We start from the raw sequence: 26,177 nt of genomic DNA, 5'->3' as shown, positions 1-26,177 counted from the left end.
AGACATTGTAGCAGTGCGACGATTGAATCACGGAGCAAAGGCTTTATGTGGGAGGGGTAGTCGGATAGGATGCGACAGTCTCCATGCATTCTGTAAAGTGGGTGCCACATTCTCGGTTGGCATGTGGTGACAGGGCCATCTGGGCACACCTGCTATCAGAAACAAACAGACCCCCAACAAAGTCAAGGTCAAAGCTGGGACGCTCCACTCGGATCCCCTCAGATTAGCCGGACGTCTCAGGAGGCTTCAGAAGATCTTAACACATACAGACAGTGAGCTGGACCTAGCATCCGATTGAACGCAAGCTCGTCTTTCACCGTGTAAGTAAAGTTTAGTCATGTTTATGATTGCAAAAGACATTTTGAGGAGTAGATTTGAGAATAAAATACCTCTTAGTTAATGTGGACATTTTAATGGTCTTGCTTCCCATTTCCCAATCTTTTTTGAGAACCTCACTTGTGTTGTTTGTATCTCAATAGTCGCAATATAATCTGTACAACATTTCAGTTCATCCGAGTTGTAACTTACCCCAATTTTCATTTTAGATAACTTAGCTGTCGTGCTATTTTTTCCTTTCTGTCACCGATAATTCTGAACTAGTCACTAGTCATTACCTCGGATAGTACCGATGAATCTCTTCTGAGACTTCCTAAAAAGGCCAGGAGTAATCTTTGCTCCTGTGTGTTTATACAGCGAATGAACACCATGAGCTTTCATCTTGCCCCTATCATTCTTTGGATTTCTTTGGATTCACTGCCCTGGGTTCATGTGAAGATGTGTAAAAAGTAATCAATGTCTTTGGTTGCCAGTCCCTTATTTGCGAGAAATTTAGGACATGTTGGCATCAGTTGACAGGTAAATAGAGGTTACCAAGTCGTAGTAGTGATAGGTACCCCCTCCCCAAACAATGTCTGTGCCTTTTCTTGGAATTTCTAACTGGGAAAGAAAGTCTCTTAAATCAGCGGTGCTGGCAGTGCTCAAAAGGAGGCCCGGGTGAGTGATGGAAGTCTTTGAGTGTTTTTACACTGTTGCCCTTGGAATTCACTCTGCCTGTAACTGTGGTGAGCTCGGAATAATACATGTTTCACTCATTCACTGCCATTCCCGAATTTATTTGGGAATTGTAAAGCATGACGTGGAGCGCCATTCCCGAATTTGTTGGGGTTTTGGTTTTTCTTGCGGGGGTGCGATAAAGCGCTGGTCAGACCTCTAGCAGTGTTTTTCCCTCCACAAAGCATTTGCCTTTGGTCCTTGTTAGCGCTTTGTTACAGCTTTGACTGTTGTTAAAGCGCTATAAAAAATGTATTGCATTGCCACCTCCATTTCAAGCTCAGATAACTCCAGAACCATAAAACTTAAGGATTAACATTTTTCTGATGAAAGAAGAGAGTGTAAGATTTGTTACGCTGAATTGAATGTTGATGTAAAACTCAATATTCTGTCGGTCTTGGAATTTGAGTGAAAATGAGAAAAACCTTGGCATTGGAGTGAACATATTTTTGCCCCGTTTGAAATGGGCTGATTTGTCTGCTGGGAATTTGTGTCAACGAGTATCAAATAGTAGTCTCGGTGCAACACACAACGATACACCATTGCGTTATTTATGTGTTTTCCTTCTAATTTCGCCATCAACATGGATCAACACAAAGTTTTCAGACCAAGCAAAGTACCCAAAATGCATTGTGTGTGGCTTTCTTGGCCAGGGGCGTTCCTGACGTGACGTCACGTCAGGAATCCACACCAACTCAAAAATAAGACCATGGCCACCGAGCTCCGTTGAGGAATGAATCAGCCGGTTTCCACAGCCTGATAAATTCCTTATATGCAGCTTGGACGCCCTCTTCTGGCTGTTTTTAGTGCAACATGACGTTTTCAGACCAAACAAGCACATCAAAATGCATTGACGTGATGGAAGGACTGCTAGAATGTGTCCTTTTTTTCGGTCAGGGGCGTTCCTTCCGTGACGTCATGGACGGACTCGTCACCAACTCAGAAACAATACTTCCGGAATATTCAGCACGAGTCTTGAAACGTAAAATATAGCTATATGCGGTGGAATCTTTGTAAAATACGCTCAGTAGAAGTCATTTGAAGTGATTTTACAAATTATGGACACAACTTGTCCGGAGACGTCGGTTGTCCTTTAAGGGGACATGTCTCATGTTTTCACAAAATATGATATATCTTGTCCCATCATAGGTGTTTTTATTTTCCACTCATGGATCAAACCATGATTCTACTCCAGTTTGTCGAACTTCCATCCGGTTCTTTCCAGTGATCCTCATTTCTTAGTCTTATTATGGCTTCGATTAAAACGTATTACCAAGCGTGCGAGCAAGCATTTAGTTTTGCTCAGTTGTCACGATTCGTTATGAAACAGTGCACGCCTGGTTAAAAAGTTCAGCCTGATCCACAAGCTAATATTAGAACCTCTAGTGGGAAAGGGCTTGCGTCTGGTGCAGCTGGGACAGAGGAAGTGACACGCATCACCCAGCAACACAGTTGCCTTCAATCGGATTCTCTTTGGTGGCATCCTCCTTGCGGCAAGACAAAATATATCGCTCGTTTTTCCTGCATCAAGCTGGTCAACGAGTCAACAGCTTTTTGTTTAAACATGTGATTGATTAGTGGTGGACCGTCAAGGTTGCTGGCCTAAAAATATCTGAATCACGGACTAATGTTAATTATATGTTGTCAATGAATTCTTGTAAGATAATTCCAAATTGTGTTTCAGGTTCTTTTCATTACTCTTCCCCTGTTGCGCTGCTTTCAGACGTGTGTTTTTGTTTTTAAGCATTTAACCAATCACATTACAGCAGGGGTGTCAAAGTCATTTTTTGCCGCGGGCCACATTGTAGTTATGGTTTCCTCTCGAGGGCCGTTATGAATTTGGGGAACCCATTAGAATGTTTAAATCCCTTCAAATATTACATATAGAGCACACAGCAAATTAATGAATAACTCGTTTTCAAATCTGAAGTCAAGAATAATGACTTTTATTGTGGTTGACATCCAAAAATATGAAATTTTGGCTCAGATTTTAGCAATCATCGTGGAATTTAACAAGTTTGATTTGCTTTCGCGGGGCGAAAAAAATGATGTGGCGGGCCGGATTTGGCCCGCGGGCCTTGACTTTGACACCTGTGCATTACAGCCATCATTTGTTACCCATGTCGGAAATCTGCCTGGATCAAACTGCAGCTCGAACCAATCAGATTTAAAGTTGGCAACCAAAAAGGGGCACCAACGCCTAGTCACTAGCCAATCAGTTTGCAAAAACGACTCAGATCACAAGCTGCTAGTGACAATAACATACTGGCCACAGCTAGCGCATTAGCATAGGCAGCGAGCTGCAGAAGTAAATATATTGTGTTGATTTAATAAATGTTTTGTTATTCCACAATGGCTGAATGAGGAGAATAAATGAATTTGGTTGGAGATTTACCATTAAAGCAGTTTTCAAGGACTTTTCAAGTAAAAAAATGGACATCATTAAGAAAGATCGGCCAGTTATTTCCTGGCTAATGGTAGCTTCTCGTGGACTTGTAAATAACACCACACTTTTTTTCAGTCTGGATTGATTCAAATTTAGCACTACTAAAGGCCTAGCGATGAAATCCACGGCCAGCACTGTGATGGATGAAAGCCTTGATTTCATTTTGTTGATATCTCCACCCACCAGGGCTCTCCAGAAGAGGGCAGTGTGTCATCAAAACCAACACCCAGTAAGTTACCCCTCAAAGTTGATGGGCATTCTACTTGGAGAATGAAGAACTGAGCTCCTATCGCTGCATGCATTGCATCCCGTCAGGTCCCAGGTCTGTGACCACCGTCAAGATCACGCCTCTGTCAAACATGAAAGGATCTCCTGATCTGATTCCCGCTGCAGGTGATATTTCCATCTTTCTCCTGACTATCCAATAAAATCCTAGAAATATGTGGAATTATGTTAATAACATGGTGCGCTGTGCTCTACCCGATTATCAGATTATGTAATTGAAAAATATATATGATTTATAGATATATATATATATATATATATATATATATATATATATATATATATATATATATATATATATGTGTGTGTGTGTGTGTGTGTGTGTGTGTGTGTGTGTGTGTGTGTGTGTGTGTGTGTGTGTATATATATGTGTGTATATATATACACACACAATATATATATATATATATATATATATATATATATATATATATATATATATATGTGTGTGTGTATGTATGTATATATGTGTGTGTATATACATGTATACACATTTATACTATATATATGTGTGTGTATATATACACACACAATATATATATATATATATATATATATATATATATATATATATATATATATATATATATATATATATATATATATATATATATATATATATATATATATATATATATATATATATATATATATATATATATATATATATATATAGTATATATATATATATATAGTCTCGCTATATCGATATCGGATATATCGATAGTCCCGGTTATATCGATACTATTTCTATGCAGGCACAGAGAAAATTACATGCAAACGGGGTCGGATATATCGATAGTCCCGGTTATATCGATATTTTTCGGACTCCCTTGAATATCGATATAACGAGACTTTACTGTATATGTGTGTGTGTGTATGTGTGTGTGTTTTACAATATAGACAGACTATTACTGTACATGTGAGAAATACGTTGCCCCATTTTGATCTCAATTGCTAAATTTTTTTGAAATACATTTAGCAATATATACATATATATCTATGTGTATATTATCTATCCATATATTGAAATTGATTTGAAAATATCAATACAAAATCCCATATATGAAAATATATTTCTTTCGTAAGGGCTTCCTGCTATGACTCAGGGGTTTTGGTAATTAGTTTTATATGTCAGGATATTAATGAGATGGCCTGATTATGATGTTCTGATTTAATCAGCTGGGCCGTGATGTGGGGCGTACTGATATTTGAAAATGCAGCGGATGTTTTCTGAAATGTTCATTGCATTTTTTTTCAGGTCTGGATCCCAGCAGGGTGTGCAAAGGGAAAGGAATGGTGACACTGCGGGCCACCCTTGTCCATTTTGACGACGAAGGCAGCGGCGGTGCGGAGTCCAACGTCATTGCAACGCCAAGTAAGCCTCCTGAGTGGATTTCAATTGATAAAAACTGCATGAAAATAAATTGGGGGAAAGTGTGAATGTTGCAGACTCGATATTTATTATGTATCTCATTTGCTACCATTAATATCACACTTTTTGACCACTGTTTCCTTGTTTACCTACTGATTAAACAGCATCACGAGCTCTTTGGGATTTAGAGTAAAAACCGCAATGTCAAAAACCCGACATGTATTGTTAAATTGACATGTGTATGAGTACAAAAAATATTTATAAGGTCAAATTTAGTGTAATACATTACAGGACATGCATAAAGAAGCACAGTAAATGCATGTAGTACAGTACAAAACTCTAATGCAGGGGCCTTCAGAACTGATTGTGAAGGCATCCAGGTAGATTTCTGACCCTGGTAACAATTGATGGCTGAAATGTGATTGGTTAAATGCTTAAATACGAAAACGACTAGCCTGTGACGCTCAGGGGCGTCACAAGCCAAGTGCATACTGGCCAGAGCTAGCACACTGTGTCAGTAGCGAGCTGCATAAGCAAATATATTGTGTTGATTTAATAGCGGTTTTGTCAACCCATAATGGCTGAAGGAGGAGAAGAAATTGATTTGGTTGCAGATTTACTATTAAAGCCATTTTCAAGACGGAATTTTCAAGATAAAAATTGACATCATTAAGGTTGAACAGCTCCGAAGCTAGCAAAAAAACAAATAATATTACAATTTAATGAGGTTATGATGAATCAACACGTTCATAGTAAAAATTCGAACAGTTTCATGACAGTATTTTTCAAGTCACAAGTTATTTTCCTGGCCAAAGACATCCTCTCGTGGACGTGTAGTAATATTACACCACACTCGTAGCTGATGGATTCAGACGTAGCACTACTGAAGGCCTAGGAGTGACAGGCACGCCCCCCCACCCGCCCCACTGTTCTTATATAACGAATCATGTTTTGAAGTAAACCCGTCGTCGTTAGGCAACCGAGGGTCACGACAAAGGTCAATTGCTCATATTTTCATTTGTATGTCAAAGAGCTCGTTTGTGCCCACATTGCAATTTTCCTGCTGTGGCCTTGACTGTGGGCCTGTTTGTTGCGACGAACGCATCGGGACAGTGCTGGAGGCCGGCCAAGTCTTTTGGGGCGATGCTTGAATTGTTGCAGAGTCTGACGATAAAGGCCACTGGCACAATGAGGCTTTGCAGCTCACTGAATAGCTGCTTTGTTCTGATGACAAAATTCAAAGGTTGTGGGAGAATCTTTTTTTAAAATTCCTTCCTTTTAAGGGATTTATCAATGTGTATGTTCTTTACGTCTGTGTAAGCTCTCAGTCGTATAGGAGTGGTCCATCGATGAAAAGGTTTCTTCAGTCGTCATCTGTACTTCTTTGAAGGTGTCGGACGTTTCGCTTCTTATCCAAGAAACTTCGTCAGCAACCTAAAGTCTTACTAATAGTTTCGGCCCTATATATATCCCTACTGTCCAGACATGGCGGTGATGGACTCTGCAATGATAGGTCCCTGCTCTCAGGTTGGGGGGAGCAGAGGACCACTCCCTGTGGCTCCACTGACTGTTCCTATTGTCCTGACTAACGACTGGCCTGATTGCCCTATTTGCACTGGTATCACCTTATCAGCATTACTAATCCTATGTTGCCTAAGCAGACTGTTGTACAAACGATCCAAATTGAACCTCACACCACCATATCGGTTTAGTGAAGGATTTAGCTGTTTTATGAAAATGGCTTCTTTTACCCATCTATGTTCTTTCGCTAAGATTTTAACCTCATTGTCATCAAATGAGTCGTTGCTAGCTTTTAGGTGCATATGTACTGCCGATTGAGGCCCACTAGTATTATCCCTGCGATGTTGATAGTCTTTTTTTGAGAATTCTTTTAGTCTCCCCAATGTATTGCTCTTTACAATTTTCATTTTTACAATATATTGAATAAACTACATTACTTATTAGATGTTCTTTTCCTTTGGGCTTTTCCCACAGCGAATCATTGTCCTCCATCTTCAGAGGTTTGATTCGCATGTTTGTTTTGGCCCAGCTTTTACATCGGATGCCCTTCCTGACACAACCCTCTGTATTTATCCGGGCTTGGGACCGGCACAAAAAGACATTGGCTTATGTTCCCTTATGGCTACAGGACAAGCAACTCTATGAACTTAATAAAGATGAAGATGCTCAGTAGAAGGCTCCCAAACACAAAATGGTCATCGACACAGCAACATTTAAAGGACAACCGACGTCTCCGGACAAGTTGTGTCCATAATTTGTAAAATCACTTCAAATGACTTCTACTGACCGTATTTTACAAAGATTCCACTGCATATCGCTATATTTTACGTTTTAAGACTCGCGCTGAATATTCAGGAAGTCTTGCTTTTGAGTTGGTAACGTGACGTCACTGAAGGAACGCCCCTGACCGAGAAAGCTACACACAATGCGTTTTGCGGTACTTTGTTTGGTCTGAAAACTTCGTGTTGATGGCGAAATTAGAAGGAAAACACAGATTTAACGCGATGGTGAATCGTTGTGTGTTGGACCAAGACAACTATTTGATATTCGCTGACACAAATTCCCAGCAGACAAATCAGCCCATTTCCAATGGAGTTTGGGCGCCATCTTCTGCATTTTCTGGGACGCTAGACATCAGTCCTGATACCTAAAAATGACCCAGGAGAACTTCTTTAATCGATTGCAAACATGTATGCTTTCCTCTTCAGAACTATTTCAATCATATTCGTAACTGGATGTGTAACAAGAATGCATCTTCTCCGAATCTGAAGCCATTGTTTTGATTCTCGAGCAAGGCAAGACGTCTTGGCGTGATGTCACAAACTGGGGGCGGGACTTTCTGAAAATGCCCAATTCGCAGCTCAATTTTTTGCAGTTTTAACACACTTTAAGTTATTTTTATTGGTGTTTTCCATTTGAATGAAAATGTCGTACTGCGTGTTTTGGGTATTTTCGATGCTATAAAACGGTTTTTCTGATGTCAGTTAGGCAACAAAAAAATGGTGTCGGTTGTCCTTTAATGTATACCGAAAGAAAAACATTCCCATTATGTGATTGGTGTTTCATTATTGATTAGCTGAATTTATTGGTTAACTCCACCGTGGTCAAAGAGATATTTCGGAACTTTTTGCAGGTGTCCGCGGAAGCAAAATGAATGGAGGCTTGGCTGAGGGAGGCGGGAACATCCCAGCTGATTGTATGCCTGTTAATAATGGCCACTGCCAGGTATGTTTTTCTTTCTCACCTCAAAAATAAATTACCTGTGTAACTGACAAATGTATTAGTTATGTCTTCATTTTATTTAGTGTACCTTCTACATCAGGGGTGTCAAAGTCATTTTTTGCCGCGGGCCACATTGTAGTTATGGTTTCCTCTCGAGGGCCGTTCTGAATTTGGGGAACCCATTAGAATGTTTAAATCCCTTCAAATATTACATACAGAGCACACGGCAAATTAATGAATAACTCGTCTTCATTTCTGAAGTCAAGAATAATGACTTTTATTGTGGTTGACATCCAAAAATATGAAATTTTGGCTCAGATTTTAGCAATCATCATGGAATTTAACAAGTTTGATTAGCTTTCGCGGGCCGAAAAAAATGATGTGGAGGGGCCGGATTTGGCCCGCGGGCCTTGACTTTGACACCTGTGTTCTACATCAATGTAAAGTAAAAGTTATTTTTTTGTGTGTGTGTCACTTTTAGGCAACTTCACCGGAAAGCATAAAAGAAAACCAAGCTCCAGCGAAATGTGTCAACAACAATTGCTTCCAATCACCCCCCACCTCCATCTATCCATGCACCAGCTCTGTCAATCCCACAATAGTTTTGCTGCAACACAACAGAGGTGAGGCATGCCATTCTTTCAGTCGGGCGTGAGTGTTTTTAGCATTCTAAACTCGCTGTTAAAATATGTCGGTCACTTTATATGTTTTAACTTAGAAAGTCTAAGTGTGTTGTCGTTGTTTGTGCTGTTCCTAACTCTCACTTTGTTACGTTGTTGTTCCATCATCATGTTGGCTTTTGTCTTTCTTCCAACAACAGAGCAGAAAAAGCATCTTTCTCACTTGAAAGGTATGCTCTGGGCTCTTGATGTCAGAATTTTTGTCACTCTCAAAACTGTCACCCTTTGAGAACAACTTTTAACTCATTCACTGCCAGACCATGTGCAAAAATGTGTCCACTCCAGACCTATAGAAAACATTCAATGCAATGTAAGAAACCTTAGGCCAGGGGTGTCAAAGTCGTTTTTTGCTGCGGGCCACATTGTAGATATGGTTTCCTCCCGAGGGCCATTATGAATTTGGGGAAGACATTAGAATGTTTAATCCCCGCCACATATTACATACAGAACGCTGAATAAAATAATTAATAACTAGTTTTCAAATCTGAAGTCAAGAAAAATGACTTAGTGTGATTTACATCCGAAAATATGACATTTTGGTTAGGATTTTAGCAAGTATGATGGAATTTCACAAGTTTGATTTGCCTTCGCGGGCCGAAAAAAATTATGTGGCGGGCTGCATTTGGCCCCCGGCCCTTGACTTTGACACCTGTGCCTTAGGCATTCATTCGACTCGTGCAAGTGTACCTAATATGGTCAGTCAGAATGGCCAATTTGATTCCAATTCTAAAGTTTGTCTTCATCTATCCTGGTCTATTCATCTATCCTGGTGTCAACGATTTATTGTGGCCTTGTTTTGTCTTCCATTACAGACCCCACCCCAGAAAGAGACAAAAACCCTGATTCCGGGAGAGAATCTGTCAATTCAGTTGCGGACATGGACGGCAAAAGACTGCGACTGTCGCTACACTCCCCCATCCTCAGTCCTCTCAACAGGCCCATTGTGCCGCCGCGGGTGAGTAAAACAACCTCATGTCATCTTTTTGAGCTACTTGCGTACAAACCCATGTACAGTACTGGGATTGTAAAACATCAATTGCAAATTACAATTTTTGCTTAAAGGACAACCGACGTCACTTTTTTGTTTCTTAACTGACATCATAAAAACTTTTATAGCATCTAAAATACGTAAAACACGCAGTATGATATTTTTATTCAAATGCAAAACACCAATAAAAATGACTTAAAGTGTCCAAAATCTGATATGCTTTCTTGTTACACCTCCAGTTATGAATATGATTCAAATAGTTCTGAAGAGGAAAGCATACATATTTGCAATCGATTAAAAAATGTATTCCATGCCATTTTGAGGCAACATTGGGGAGAAACGATCACCAGAAAAAAGGCTCAAAATGGCGACCTCCTGTGGCCACCTCCGTTTCCACAAGCTGATAAATTCCTTATATGGAGCTTGGACTCCCTCTTCTGGCGGCTTTTGGGTGCAACATGAGGTTTTCAGACCAAACAATACAGCAAAATACATTGATGTGATGAAGGACTGCTACAATGTGCCTTTTTTTTCGGTCAGGGGGCGTTCCATTAATGACGTCACGTACGGACTCGTCACCAACTCAAAAACAAGACTTCCTGAATATTCAGCGCGAGTCTTAAAACGTAAAATTTAGCTATATGCGGTGGAATCTTTTTGAAATACGCTCAGTAGAAGTCATTTGAAGACATTTTACAAATTATGGACACAACTTGTCCGGAGACGTCGGTTGTCCTTTAAATCCTGACTTTCTGTGTCTGTGTCTGAAATGCATCTGTCCTATTCAAACAGTAGTATTCATTTGCGTTCCTTTCAGAACACTGAAAAGTCCAAAGAATGGTACAAGACAATGTTCAAGCAGATTCACAGAATACCCGGTAAGAAACAATGTCAACTCCTTGTACTCTAAAAACTTTACTGGTCACCTTTGCATTCGCTTGTCCATACCGTGTGTGTCTGTGCTTGTGTGTGCTCATGTCACACTGTGGTGTGTCTCTCCATCACTTCACTCAGAGCCTATTGAGGAAAACCCTTACCGCCCCACCTACATGTTTCCTGAAAACTATGACATGAAATCAAAAGGTATTTTTAGGAGGGTAGAACTCCATTCTCCTCAACTTCACTGATATCTACCTGTCACACTCGACTCTCTCTAATATAACATTAATCAAGCACAAAACGAAGTGAATAATTCGTATTTTACCCTGATACTTTTAATATGTAACTTTATCTTTATCTGCTGTATTTCATCTCATTTAGACTGACCAAATTAAAAAAAAATAATAATAATCTTGGCGGCACTGTATGTCTGTTCCAATGCTAACTACTTTTGCAAACAAGACACATTGCTTATGCTAACACTTTCTTGACACTGTGTGATTTAAAAAAGATTAATGCTTTATAAATGAATGAATGGAGCTTTGCAATGGTATAGGTTTTTGATGCTATTCTTGTTCAGTATTGGCATTTCATTTGCACGTGTATGTTCTGTATGCAGTGTGTCGTTCTTGCCGCTAGATGGCGATACAGGCCAACCACAATTGTAAATTGATTCAGAAGTCCATTAGAAATGTTAATGCCCACACCTAACGTATTTTTGATTACCAAACATATTACTTATTATGGTTAACATAATTTATTATTATTATTATTATTATTATTGTGACCAAATTATGTGTAAGAAAAAAACCAAAAAAGTTAATAAAGGGTTTACCTGCACCTCTGATTAAAAAAAGTCATCAAAAATTGTTGACCTGGGCAGTGTTTGGCAGAGTGAATGAGTAATAATAATACATTTCATTTCTAAGCACTTTACAGTCACCGGATAAGCTTTTCTGTGGGTGAACAGTGGCAGCCACACGCGCCAGCGTTCACTCTCACTCAACCCGGAAGTAACTCAAATAATAGAAAGCTAGCTAACTAGATAATAGATGGCTAATACATAGCTAATAGATAGCTAGCTAGATAGTCAACAGCTAGCCGGCTAGATAGCCAGCTAGATAGCTAATAAACAGCCAGCCAGTTAATAGCTAGCTAGCTAAATAGCCAGTCAGGCTAATAGATAGAAAATAGATAGCTAGCCAGATAGCCAGCTAATTTAAGCATTTAACCAATCACACTTCAGCCAGAATCATTTGTATTTTGATCTCAGTCGTCGGTTGATGGCATTTGAGGCTGCATACCGATCCTACCTCAACAAAAAAAATGTGTGTCCCTCTCAGCATGACATGTGGTTCATGTCAGTTCTATTAATATTGTATATTGGTCCATTTGTCATACCACTTGTCCTCATGAGGGTCATGGGTGAGCTGGAGCCTATCCCAGCTGGGCTATATGAGAGAAAGGCGGGATACACCTTCAACTGGCCATCAGCCAGTTCTATTATTAACGATGTTTATTAATAATTTGTTCTGGCTGGGCAGACTTTGCCCACTGCAATACTCTGGCCTTGATGCTTATTGATGCTTTGCTCCCATTTTAGCTCACTAATGCTTCTGTAGAGTGCTTTACTTTGACACTCTTTGATTATATTTGGTGAAACTGTGATTATTTATAGAGTTTTGGAAAACAATATTTTTGTGCTTTCTTCTGCCTTTTTTTTTAATATGTGTCAGGAATACTGCACACCTATAGATGATTAGCCCCTTCAATAAAGTTTTTTGTGTTTTATTTTTTGCTCACTAGAGAATGGTCCATACCCCTTTGGCTATTTGGAAGATGGTGAGTTTGGAAATTGCTTAAACATATTATCGTCACTTCCGTTGACATATATAGAGTTAATAAACATAGGTGTGGTTCTTTACGTGTTTTGAAAGGTCTGCCAGGATCTCAAAGTGATGTTGGTTCAAGAACAAGGTCGATGCCTGTGCCGACACGGTCATCATCACTTAAACCTTCTGCCAAGAGGTTTGTGTACTTCATATTAAATATGCATCAACATCATAATGCCCTCTTTGAGAATAAAAAATACTTAATCAATTCAGAAAAGGATAGCTTTTCAAATGAATGTCCATATTTATTGATAAAGTACAGTGAAACCTCAACTTACGAACTTAGTTGGTTCTCAGACAGAGTGTGTAAGGCGAAAAGTGTGTATCTAAAAAAAATGTCCCATAGGAAACCATTAAAATGGGAATAATCCGTTCCCGGGTTTCCATAAAATATACTTTTCAACTAAATAAGCCTTAAAACTACACACAACATACCTTATTCTATGTATAATAAATGTGCTATTGTATTGTAATGAAAGAAATGCACTGCATTGTATCATAAAGTCACTTTATTTACATTTGTGATGGTCATTGATGGCTTGATGGAATGGCGTTGGAGGTCGAAGGACAAAGGGAATTGCTGTTTGGAAAGAGAGGCACATTACGAGATTATGAGGTCTGTAATTAAAGAAATAAACTGTGTTGTAAAATAACGTTTTATTTAACTTTTTGATGGTCGTTGATGGCTTAAGTGAACGCTGGCGTTTGTGGCTGCCGCTGCTCACCCACAGAAAAACTGATCCTGTGACTGTAAAGTGACCTTGAGAGTTTTGAAAGGCGCTTATAAATGAAATGTATTATTATTATTATTATTATTATTATTACTTCTCAAATTTGTAAGGTGGACTGTTTGTTCTATGTGACTCCAACTGCATCCATCAGCATACACACATGTACACCGACACACACACACACACACACACACACACACACACACACACACACACACACACACACACACACACACACTCATAGAAGTTGGCAAAGGAGAATCTACTTGTTGAGAGATGAATGATGAAGGAGAACAGGTGATGGCCGGATTAGAAGATTGGAAGCATTAACCACTCTGGCTGTGGATGTCGAGGTCTGACCTTTCATCCTTGATCATGATGAAGTCAATACCTGAATACACAAGGCTGTAAAACATGACGTGTGCCAGTAAGAATGAAAATAACACAAATAACTGTTTCGTCCTGTTTTTCTTTTCTTTTTTTGTGTAATCCAACTGTGTGTATTTTGTCTCTGAGCGCCACCTTGTTTTACCTTACTACCAGTTAAGCATAACTGTGAATTGTCTTTGAAGGAAGAGAAGGGCTGAGCTAATCATCAGAATATTTCCATTAAAAAAAAAAGAAACAAAAATGTAAGATAAAGATGGTTGCCATGGTGACTACATAATGAGGACCGGCTCTCTCCAATCCCATTTCCAACCCGCCCTTACTCTCGCCTCTCCACAGAAATGAGTGGGAGCCCCCGGATAAAAAGGTAGACACCAGGAAGTACCGAGCCGAGCCTAAGAGCATCTTTGAGTATGAGCCGGGGAAATCATCGGTGCTCAAGCTGGAGAGAACGGTACGTTAGCTGCTTGCCTTGTTCTCTCTCGCTCTCTCTCTTTCTTTCTCTCTCTCCCCTCCCCTTATCCCCCTTTTGCTCTCAAACTGCATGTTGTGTAGGCAGCATCCCGCTCTTAAATGCATCCATCCCCCACCCACCTCTGCATCTAAACTCCCGTATGGCAGCTTCAGCACAGAAGGCAATAGCATCGTACGGGGCACATTCCTAAAGGGTGTCCTCTTCCTTTGACAGATGATCCCATTTTACGTCGGGGAGGGGGGGGGGGGCGTTTACAAGGCGATCCATTGTCGTTCTTATTGGAGCCGAATCGGCTCGCGGGGCAGATACAGTTCATGGATGCTATGTGTTTGACATGAGGAATTGAAATGCTAACCTTTAGACATGATGGCGAGCCAAATGTCAGTGTCCTTGACAGCTGTCGTTCTCTTTACATGAGGATTTGCTGCTTCGTCCTTGATTGACAGCGTGGTATCGACAATAATGACTGACTCAAACATTACTGGTGTAATTCCAGTTGAGCATATCAAAGAAAAAATGCTAAAACTGTAATTGTTTATGTCCTTGCTGTTTGTCTGAAGGTTTTGTGTGCTATTCGTCCGATCAACTTTATCAATTGACCTTTTTAATTTCATTTACAAATTATTGTCAATTATGCACTATAATTTTACTCAAGTTTACGTACCACTGAACTGTGATTCTGTCTTGCGTAATTGATAAACAGTGAAAGTTAAATATTAAGCTACAGTTTCATATATAGCTACAGATATGTTTTTTTTTAAATCTCAAGAAACATGACATTTGTTTCAAAAAGACTATTTCCGTAAAATTGCTTTATTGACAGTAAATGTTGGCAGTAAGTAGATTTGTTGTGACATCGTATGATTTCACAACAATGCCTGAGAAATCATTTTGCTAGGTAGCGCTAAATATAATTATAACAGTCATTCTTCACTTATTTTTAATTTATTCTAGCTATCCAGCTAACTAGCTAGCTAGCTATTTGTTATCTACCTGGTGATCTAGCTATATAGCTAACTAGCTCTATCTATTAGCTATCTATTAACTAGCTCCCTTGCTTTCTATCGATTTGCTAGCTATCGTTTGGCTAAGTAGCTATCTATTAGTGACTGTAACTATTAACTAGCGAGCAAGCTTTCTGTCTATTTGAGTTACTTCCGGGTTGAGTGAACGATGTTTTGAATGACTCTTATCAATGAAATGTGTTATTATTATTATTAGTATTAGTAGTAGTACTAGTAGTAGTAGTAGTAGTAGTTGTTGTTGTATTATTATTATTATTATTATTATTATTATTATTATTATTATTATTATTATTATCCAGGCTGATAATTATTTTTCAGTTAGCAGATCCATTTTTCAATTAAAAGTTGCTTTCCCAGCCCTCATTGTGACACATATGGAAGAGATATGTTATGAAAGAAGAGCGGCACGGTGATTAACGGGTTAGCACATCCGTCACTCAATGCAGGGATTCGAGTCTGGCTGTAGCCTTCCTGTGTAAAGTTTGCATGCTCTCCCTGTGACTACGTGGTTTTTCTCCGGGTGCTCCGGTTTCCTCCCCCATTCCAAAAACATTCATCATAGGTTAATTCAACACTAAATTATCCCGAGGTGTGATTGTGAGTGTGAATGTTTGTTTGTCAACCAGTTCAGGGTTACCCAAAGGCGGTTGGGATAGGCTACAACACACCCGGGTACCTTTGTGAGGATTAGATTAGATAAAGGATGGATGTTGTGGAAGATTAGGCTCATATTTGTCTCGATTTGCATGCCTTTTCATCATTTTTGTGTATCTGTTGATTATAGCAAATGTAAGTGTCAAAATCAGCATCCTCGGGTAAATTACTTTTTTTTAAAGGACAACCGACGCCTACGGACAAGTTGTGTCCATGATTAGTAAAATCACTTCAAATGACTTCTACTGAGCGTATTTTACAAATATTACGCCGCACATAGCTATATTTTACGTTTTAAGACTCGCGCTGAATATTCAGGAAGTCTTGTTTTCGAGTTGGTGTTGATTCCTGACGGGACGTCACATCAGAAACGCCCCTGACCGCGAAAGCGACACACAATGCATTTTGGGTACTTTGTTTGGTCTGAAAACATCGTGTTGATCCGTGTTGATGGCGAAATTAGAAGGAAAACACATAAATAACGCGATAGTGAATCGTTGTGTGTTGCACCAAGACTACTATTTGATACTAGTTAACACAAATTCCCAGCAGACAAATCAGCCCATTTCCAACGAAGCTGGTGCGCCATCTTGTGCATTTTCTGCGACGCTACATTGGAGTCCTATTGACGCCTCAAAAGATACAGGAGGACTTCTTTAATGGATTGCAAACATTTATGCTTTCCTCTTCAGAACTATTTGAATCATATTCACAACTGGATGAGCAACAAGAAACCATCTTCTCTGAATCTGAAGCCATTGTTTTGATTCTAGAGCAAGGCAAGACGTTCTGGCGCGACGTCACGAACAAGGGACCTTCCCAAACTGAAACTTTCTGAGGTCATTTTGAAGTAGTTTTGGGACACCTTAAGTCATTTTTATTGGTGTTTTGCATTTGACTAAAAATATCAGCCTGCGTGTTTTGGGTATTTTAGATGCTATACAACTTTTTTTTTCTGATGTCATTTAGGAAACAAAAAATGGTGTCAGTTGTCCTTTAAAGGATGGGTTCACTGATGATGCCAAATTGTAATACAAGCCTCCTTTATACATCCCAAACGTAATGTGTACATTTATTAATGCGAATAAAAACTTGTTAAAGGTCACTCAAACCAGTGACCTTTTCAAGTCTATACTTGTTTTCTTAGCAACTTCAAACTGACAGCACCCAAGGAGATTATTTCTGACCAAAATTGTAATCCCATAGTGAGGCTTTTCTCTGATACGATAACTTTAGAATCAACTGTGAACCTACCCCCTTAACCAGCAGAGCTCTTTGAGAAATCCTGAGATGTCATTACCTTGGTGTGTTATTCCATGCTGTCTGAACTGTCTTCTCTTTGTCTTTCTCCTCCTCTTCCTTATGTTGCCATACCCCTGTAGACTCAGGATGTTTGTCCGGAAGATGTAGATGTAGAGAATGAGCCGTGGTATAAATTCTTTTCAGAGATGGAGTTTGAAAAAACGGTAAGTTGTCAGTCTATTTTTATGTATATTTAATTGCATGCCATAACATATTTGTTTCAATAATTTCAAACAAGCTGACTGTCTATGACTCCGATTACTACTTGGTTGCGAGTGTATGAGAGGACAATGAATGTCCACTGTTCAGGTGAATGCCAGAAAGTAAACACAAATCAAGCAGATCGGTGAAAAAAATAGCTTTATAAAATACCGTACTTTAAAGGACAGCTGACGTCACTTTTTTGTTTCTTAACTGACATCAGAAAAACGTTTTATAGCATCTAAAATACCCAAAACACGCAGTATGATATTTTTATTCAAATGCAAAACACCAATAAAAATGACTTCAAGTGTCCAAAATCTGCAAAAAAAATTGAACCCGGAAGTGGCCAGTTTCAGAAGGTCCCGTGCTGTCACCCCAAGACGTCTTGCCTTGCTGGAGAATCAAAACAATGGCTTTAGATTCAGGGAATATGCTTTCTTGTTACTCATCCAGTTATAAATATGATTCAAATAGTTCTGAAGAGGAAAGCATACATGTTTGCAATCGATTAAAGAAGTCCTTCCGTGTCATTTTGAGGCATGTGGACTGCAATGTAGCGTCCCAGAAAAGAGGCAGAAAAATGGTGACCAGCTCCCAGCCGTTTCCACAGGCTGATAAATTCCTTCCATGGAGCTTGGACGCCCTCTTCTGGTGGCTTTTGGGTGCAACACGAGGTTTTCAGACCAAACAAGTACAGCAAAATACATTGATGTGATGGAAGGACTGCTACAATGTGCCTTTTTTTTTCGGTCAGGGGCGTTCCTTTAGTGACGTCACGTACGGACTCGTCACCAACTCAAAAACAAGACTTCCTGAATATTCAGCGCGAGTCTTAAAACGTAAAATATAGCTATATGCGGTGGAATCGTATTAAAATACGCTCAGTAGAAGTCATTTGAAGCCATTTTACAAATTATGGACACAACTTGTCCGGAGACGTCGGTTGTCCTTTAAATCTTGCTGAAGTGCGAACTATGCGCCATGCTGTCAGAGATAAACATGATAAATTCTTATTCTCCATCACATGTTTTTCAACTTCATACAAGTGTAAAAAATAAGTTAGCCACACTTCAAAAATGTATATACTCATTGTTCACTTTTATGTACTGTATTTGCAAATGGGATAAAGAATACCCTTGTGCATTGCCCATATTCTGTCATTTAGCCACTCACTAAGCTAAATTGGTGCAGGATTCGCAGAGGTCGTACACAAGGTCACACAGGATGACATATAGTGACCTGTGCAATGTTTTGTGACATTTCTTTGGCAGGATGAGGCAGTAATTCAAGATTGGACTTTATCACCTAATCTTGTGCCATAAACACACCTGATACCGCTGGCCATTCTTCTCAGTTGTCCCGAAATAGTTTTCTGAGATCTATTTTTGACTCTCTTCAAGAGTGTTTTTCAGCATTTTATTTCTGTCTGAGTAAGCATCAGCTCAGGCAGAAATACTGTTGTGCTTTGGTTGAGATAATGGCACAGATTAGATGTCAGGAAAGTTTATTATTGAGGCTTGTGAAACAGACTGAATAAAACATTGGTTTTAAATGATAATATTTTTTTTACTCAACTCTCAAAAGTGAAACATTCTTTTTGAGGTGCACCCTGAGAGCATCTAATATGTGAGGGGTAATTCATCTACAAGTCACTCCTCATACCACGAAGAGAGGCTGTTGACCACTCAACAGGCCCAAGGATTATCCCAGGCCTTTGAAAAAGAATTCCTGCTTGTGTGCCCCCTGGTATATTTACCAAGCTATCTAACTTGTAAAACGGACAAAGTTAAGACACCAAACAAAAATGGGCCTGGCCAGTCACGAGCAGATGTAGACCTTATCCTCGTGCAACGCCACCGCACCCTGAATCACATGAGTTGGCATCAGTGTGTTGGACATGAGCTCATGTGCTTGTAGGGACTCAGTCTGGTCTTCCCATGGACAACGCCTCCAAGTTAGTTACTGGAAGTGTGGAGAAGGTTTAGCGCTTGAGGTGTTTAACTGTCAACCTGGATAGATCCCAGATACGATGGGCCTGATGACAACTCCTGTTTACTGTCACTTCAAAAGCGACACCTGGTATGAGGGGCGTTTGACCTTAAGACTCAGCCGGATATACTAACTCATTGGACTTCGACATTTGTACTCATGCATTATTACTGGAAGACAGACGTGACTCAAGGCATAAACTTGCTTCAGTGAAGCTGCTGGAAGCTATAAACAACATCTTCTCATTAAAAAGTAGCAAAAGTGTATGTATTTATGTATGTATGTATGTATGTATGTTTGTATGCTTGTATGTATGCATGCATGCTTGTATGCGCGTATGCACGTATGTATGTACAGCATGTACAGTATGTGTGTATATATGTGTATATTTGTTTGTATGTTTATAGACATATAAATAGACATACAGTAAAGTCTCGTTATATCGATATTCAAGGGAGTCCGAAAAAATATCGATATAACCGGGACTATCGATATATCCGACCCTGTTTGCATGTAATTTTCTCCGTGCGTGCATAGAAATAGTATCGATATAACCGGGACTATCGATATATCCGATATCGATATAACGAGACTTTACTGTATATACATCCACACATATAAATACATAATAATAATAGTACATATCATTTATCAGCGCCTTTCAAAATTCTCAAGGTCACTTTACAGTCACAGGATCAGTTTTTCTGCGGGTGAGCAGCGGCAGCCACATGCGCCAGCGACATATACATTCATATACATACAGTGTGTGTGTGTGTATATATATATACACAGTATATATCAATAATGTTTATGTAAGTGTGCATGTGTGTTTGTGCGCTCGCAAGTGTGTAGTATCATACTTAACATTTCCTCTCCATTATTTTAATTATCATAACTCGGCGACCACACCCTCTCAAACAGCCAGCCAGCCTGTCAAGGTATGAGTGACAACTGTTGACAATAGCTTGAGTTGCCTTCTTGAATAATATTAACAAATTGTGGATTCAGGAGCAGTTCTCCAAAACACAGTGGCAATTCCAGTCAAACAGTCTCACTGAGACACGTAGACGACCGGGAGCTGGAATTCCACTCGTCAGGATGAGTATTTTGCTCCACTATAAGTGCCGGAGTGACTCCATGTGTTGAGCATATGCTGATGAGAAGGCTGTTGCCATACTGTCTCAGTGCTGTGTATCATGGATCCTCCCCCCTGACCACCTGACACCTCCTAAAGGAGGCAACATCGTCAGCCCACTGGCTCTTTTTTTACTTTCATATTTAACCTCTGTTATTCACTTAACCTTTACCTTTAAGCATTTAACGCTGGTGCGACAAGTGGCGCAGGGCTGTGATAGATCGCTCACACTGGAGGAGCTGGTGGGCGCCATGAGAGCATATCAACGTACAGAAGGTGCTGGAAAGAATGGGATTCATGTTACCCATGACCTACTCATGATGACTATTTTGAATATGAAATGGGCACACAGTAGCCGAGTCTTTGAGTAGCTTGGGACACCTGTTAGGAAGAATGGAATCTTGCAAAAAGTTTGTCATTGTGTCAGTTCCATTCATTTTCTATTTTCAATCTTGATGTTTGTGTAGTTGTTGAGACAAGCAACCATTTCTTATGTTTTAGTGATGTGCATCAGTTGTTTTTTTTTTTTTAATTTTACGAAAAGTGGGACAAATTACACATTGTAGAAGTCATCCGATTAAGGTGACCTTACTTCACATATTTCCTTACCACTTCATAGACGCTCCCCAGCTTATCAATGAGATACATTCTGAGTGGTCGTTCGTAAGTTGCTTTTGTTCGTAAGTTGCTTCAGTGCTATATTTCGTATGGAATGTATGTTTATGTCAAACACTGAACGGGAAAGTATAAAACACAGTCATAAAATATATTCACACCTACTGTACTACGTACAACGACATACAGTAAAGTCTCGTTATATCGATATCGGATATATCGATAGTCCCGGTTATATCGATACTATTTCTATGCACGCACGGAGAAAATTACATGCAAACAGGGTCGGATATATCGATAGTCCCGGTTATATCGATATTTTTTCGGACTCCCTTGAATATCGATATAACGGGACTTTACTGTATATCCTTGGGTCCTCAGTAACCATGACTGAAGTTGCTGGCACGTAATTACTGAATTACGTGCCAGCAGGCATTACTTTTCATTATGCTTCGTGTCCTCCTGGAGTGTCATGTGGGAAGAGGGATTTCCTCCCCGCCCACATGCTCTACGCAGCCAATCGTAATCGAGTTCAGCGGTTCGGGGCGCACTTCAGCATGATTGGCTGATTGGTCAGCTTTGTTGTCCATCGCGTAACCATCTAGCCCTTGAACCCTCGAATGTGTCTGTGTGCGCATAATACAAAATCTAACTTACAGCATCTCTGTCCGAACATTTTTCGACAAACTACCCGCAAAAATGTTCATATGTACCGTTATTCGTAACTCGAATGTTCGTAAGTTGGGGAGCGTCTGTACATTAAAGCTGAGAGTGTTTGTGAGCCTGTGCGTGCCTGCGTGTGTGATCCAGATCTTCTGGGCAAGTGGGATACGAGTCACTGAGGTGCAAGGAAGAGCATGAGATTATTCAATGACACGCACATTCTCTCCAAGTTAACATGGAACATTTGGCTTTATAAATAGAACAGCAACCTGGCAGCCCGATGTCCTGTTCTTATAAAGACAGACGTTTATTCGGATGGGTTATTAATGATCATTCTGCCCTGGCAACTCAGGAGAAAGGCATGTTGTGGCAAATGGGGTGTTGAGAATACTCCTCGCTTGGCCAACGGTTAAGAGAAGTGTCGCGGTGGAGAAGTGGATGTGGTATTAGCAGTGAAGCCGGTATGGCTGGGTTAGGGGTGGGAGGGATTGTGCAATCGTATATGCAAACAAGACTCATATTCCTCGTGCTCGTGTCACGTCTGTTATTTTTACCTGCTGTGACGTCTGAGAGGGGGGAAAGCAGCAGAAACAGTGACCTAAAATTATAGCCTCGCTCAAAGCGCTGCTGGGTGGTGTTGGTACACGAAATGGCCACTTTTGGACATAATAACAACTGCTACTGCATTTTTATTTTTTTTATTTTTTATTTTTGCCCTCTGACAACATTTTATCAGTCTGTTCCGAAATGTATTTTATGACCCCTGTGCCTTTGGGTCCCTTGAGTTTCAAATAAGTGCGAGTATGTACAGTGATACCTCGGTTTACGAACCCCTTGGTTTACGAACTTTATAGTTTACGAACGTTACATTTATGAAAATTTTGCCTTGGCATACAAACTTTACCTTGGCATAGGAACTTTTTTCGTACATGGAGCTGCCTCAATAATTGATGTATCGTTCACGAACAAGCCCGTTCTTCTAACAACAAAATGGCAGCCAACTGTTTTGGTCCTCTATTTCCCAGCAGTGAGGAGTCGTAGTTTAAACATTAAAGAAACAGGCAGACGACAGTGAGAGAGTTTCAACTTTGATAGTTCAAAGGCAGAGTGTAGACTGCAAGATTAAAATATCTCATCACTCTGGCTCCACAAACAACCCGCACAAGCTATCTATACACTTGATGCAAAAAGGTATGAACCCAGCTCAACAGAACACAATTGATGAGGAACTAGATAAAATTATCACAGAGAAAGAGGGATAATTCCTCAAGATGGTGAAAGAAGACTACATTCCTCATCAAGTGTTTAATGCTGATGAAACTGGCCTCTCCATTCCATCAAGTCATCAACGACCATCACAAAGGTAAATGAAACAACTTTATTATATAGTACAGTTTATTTCTTTAATTGTAATACCATAGCACATTTATTATACATAAAATAAGGTATATTTTGTGTAGTTTTAAGGTTTAGAAAATTAGAAAGTAGAAAATTATGTTTTATGTGGACCTGGGAACGGATTATTCTCATTTTAATGGTTACCTATGGGAAATGAATTTTTGGGATACACACTTTTTGCCTTCCACACTCTGTCTGGGAAACAATTAAGTTCGTAAGCCAAGCAATCACTGTAATTCGACCTGTTTACACCTCCAGCTGGTTAATTGTCATCCGGTCTGCTTGAGTGGTAATGAGAGTGACTCAATACCAGACAAAAGAGAACCGCTTCACCGGGAGACAGCAGGCCATTGGCTGAACCTGTCACAGCCCCCTCCCCGCATGAGCGCCCCCCTTCCGACTGATGCGAACCCATCCGCCCACTTGCACACCCCTCCCCTTCCTCCACTCTCCTCACTGCCGTTTTTCCCCCCCTTCTAACTTGCATGCGGGCCAAAACACATGCGTTCTCCTACTTGGTGCCAAGCCCAGTCCGGAGAAGCGATTCAGAGTGCTGAAGACTGAGCGCCACACCAGCTTGTGAACAACAGAGAGGAAAAGCAAGAAAAGAATCTGGCCATTGCTAATGTGCCTGCTTCTGTTCTAGCTGGAGGAGAACATCCTGTGGATCTATCAATGACTTCTTTGTTTGGTTTGTTGCAGACTGCCCCCTCCTTCAGCCCCCTGGAAACAGCCTCCGACCTGAAGAACTAGTGAGTTCATGCTTCTCAATCTTATAACCATTACTTGGGCTGACTTGCCCCCTTTCACTATGCTAATTATTATTCTGGCATGTTGTGGGGGATACATGTCAGCGCGAGACGGCTCCCCCTTCGGCGGGGGATTCCTGCTTCCTGATGGGAAACTTTGAATTAGACAGTAAGCTATCAGAACGTGGTGTTCTCTGTTGCTCATTTTGGACATGGTATTGCTTGGAGATTGTCGTTTATGTCGAGGGACGTGGCTACTAGGTGGTGATTTATGGATTTCATCTGTTTTAGAAAGCAGCAACCTGGATGTCAAGCGTTTAGGTGCTGTAGAACTTCAAAACGGTTGTCTTCTGCAAGAACTAATCAGCGATTAGATTATTTAAAATACAAAAATAAGTCCATTGTCTTATTTGCTTTCCTTTATCTAGTAAAACGTAAAGCACCTACTGGGATAGAGTTATTTTCCCTCCTCTTTTTTTTTTGTTCGCACCAAGTGCCGTCTGGTACTCGCATTATGTCGTCAGAGCTACGAGTTTTCTATATAGGGTCTTGAATTGGAATGCTCACTGATTTGTTTTTAACTCATTCACTGCCAGACCGTGTGCAAAAATGTGTCTACTCCAGTGCCACGTTTTTTGTCATTGTCAATTGAATTCCAGGATCCATAGATTAGTGAGTTTTAGGACTACATCAATATTCAATACAGCGTTAGAAACCTTAGACTTTCTTATTTCATCAGAAAAAAAGAGTTAATTCCTAAATTAGATGGGAATGAAGTTATATGAGCTTGAAATGAGGGCCAAAATACAATGCAATACTTACATAGTTGTTGATATAGCACTAACATGGACAATGGGAAAATGCTGCCCCCTCGTGGAACTAAAAAAAACAATGCCAGAGGTCTGACCAGGTCGCTTTATCGGCACCCAAGCATGGGAAGAAAAAAAACCGAACACATTTGGTAATGGCGCTATTCGTCATATTTTCAATTCTCGAATAAATTCGTGAATGGCAGTGAATGAGTTCAATTTGAAGAAAGTGTTACATGGTCGGTTGCTTAGATGCAAGTTCATGCTCACTAAAATTTTCCAAAAGGAACCACAGAGCCAAAAGTTACTCAGTTCAGTCTCATATTAGGGTTTTTTTTATTTCTCCTTTGGGGTCTGTCTGAAGCAAGTTGTTGAGAGAATGTCTCATTTAGTTGGTATTTGATTTTAAAACACAACATATCTGAATGAATGAATGAATATAGTTTGTGTATTCAAGGCATTTGTATCAACAGGAAAAATAAGTGGTGGCTTCCATCATGTAAGTTAGCTACGGTACTGGGAATGCTTTTAAAAAAATGTTGGCACTGACTTCTGAAGTCATCCCGATGTCCAAAGTAAAAGTGAATCTTAGGTTAGTGTTTTGGCCTGGCAGAATTTTGCCTTCCCAGAAGCTCCTGAAGAAGTTCTCTTGGATCTCACATTGCTTCTGAACTTAAGCCACGGCACTCCTTACCGAGAGCTAACATGATTTTATTAGCTTATACTGCAGTCAGGAATTCACTTTTTTTCCAGCGGCCTTGAAAGAGCTTTTTGTCACGGGAGTGGACTAGAAACCATAAAGAATCCATGCATGTGTCCAAGCTTGTAAAACTCTGACCTGGTGGATATAAAACTTATTTCAGCGATGGAGAAAATTTTCCTTTTGACAGAGGAAGACAGAAATCGAATATAAGTATTCGACTGCCAGGGATCCAAGAGGCCCTGTTAGTTTAATGACTTTTTTTTTCTTGATATAGAGCAACACCTTGAGTAGCACATGAGCGGGAGAATGGGAGTGAACATGAGACGTCATGCAACTGTGAGGGATCAGACAGTATGTGGGAATGTTCAGACAATTTATATGGACAAGCCAAAATATGTGGTTATGAATGCTAAATCCCTGAAAGCCCTACGTGTAAATCCTGCACTTGAGTTCAGCTCATTATTTTCACTTTTGCAAGTCACCTAAGGCCGGAATTCCCT

General features: G+C 40.0%; 1 protein-coding gene across 9 annotated transcripts in view; it reads left to right on the top strand.

Moving 5' to 3' along the window:
- Window positions 1-26,177, top strand: part of sorbs1 (sorbin and SH3 domain containing 1) — a 57,845-nt gene that overhangs the window by 11,254 nt on the left and 20,414 nt on the right. For 5 of the 9 annotated variants that reach the window (XM_089011393.1, XM_089011391.1, XM_089011394.1 and 2 more), the window contains 14 exons: window positions 3,683-3,725; window positions 3,812-3,889; window positions 5,043-5,159; window positions 8,311-8,402; window positions 8,881-9,022; window positions 9,220-9,249; window positions 9,892-10,034; window positions 10,885-10,945; window positions 11,082-11,150; window positions 12,753-12,788; window positions 12,884-12,974; window positions 14,296-14,410; window positions 17,493-17,576; window positions 24,119-24,168. In XM_089011393.1, the coding sequence (XP_088867519.1) occupies window positions 3,683-3,725; window positions 3,812-3,889; window positions 5,043-5,159; window positions 8,311-8,402; window positions 8,881-9,022; window positions 9,220-9,249; window positions 9,892-10,034; window positions 10,885-10,945; window positions 11,082-11,150; window positions 12,753-12,788; window positions 12,884-12,974; window positions 14,296-14,410; window positions 17,493-17,576; window positions 24,119-24,168 (1,151 nt within the window). The remainder of the gene's footprint in view (window positions 1-3,682; window positions 3,726-3,811; window positions 3,890-5,042; window positions 5,160-8,310; window positions 8,403-8,880; window positions 9,023-9,219; window positions 9,250-9,891; window positions 10,035-10,884; window positions 10,946-11,081; window positions 11,151-12,752; window positions 12,789-12,883; window positions 12,975-14,295; window positions 14,411-17,492; window positions 17,577-24,118; window positions 24,169-26,177) is intronic. The other 4 variants (XM_089011392.1, XM_089011387.1, XM_089011388.1 and 1 more) reach the window with 4 other exon arrangements.

This window comes from Hippocampus bargibanti, linkage group LG13 (assembly GCF_051943395.1).
Source record: "Hippocampus bargibanti isolate YZ-2025 linkage group LG13, ASM5194339v1, whole genome shotgun sequence".
NCBI classification, from domain to species: Eukaryota; Metazoa; Chordata; class Actinopteri; order Syngnathiformes; family Syngnathidae; genus Hippocampus; species Hippocampus bargibanti.
The sequence above is the reverse complement of the archived record's forward strand: the minus strand, read 5'-3'. Positions and strand labels throughout refer to the sequence as shown.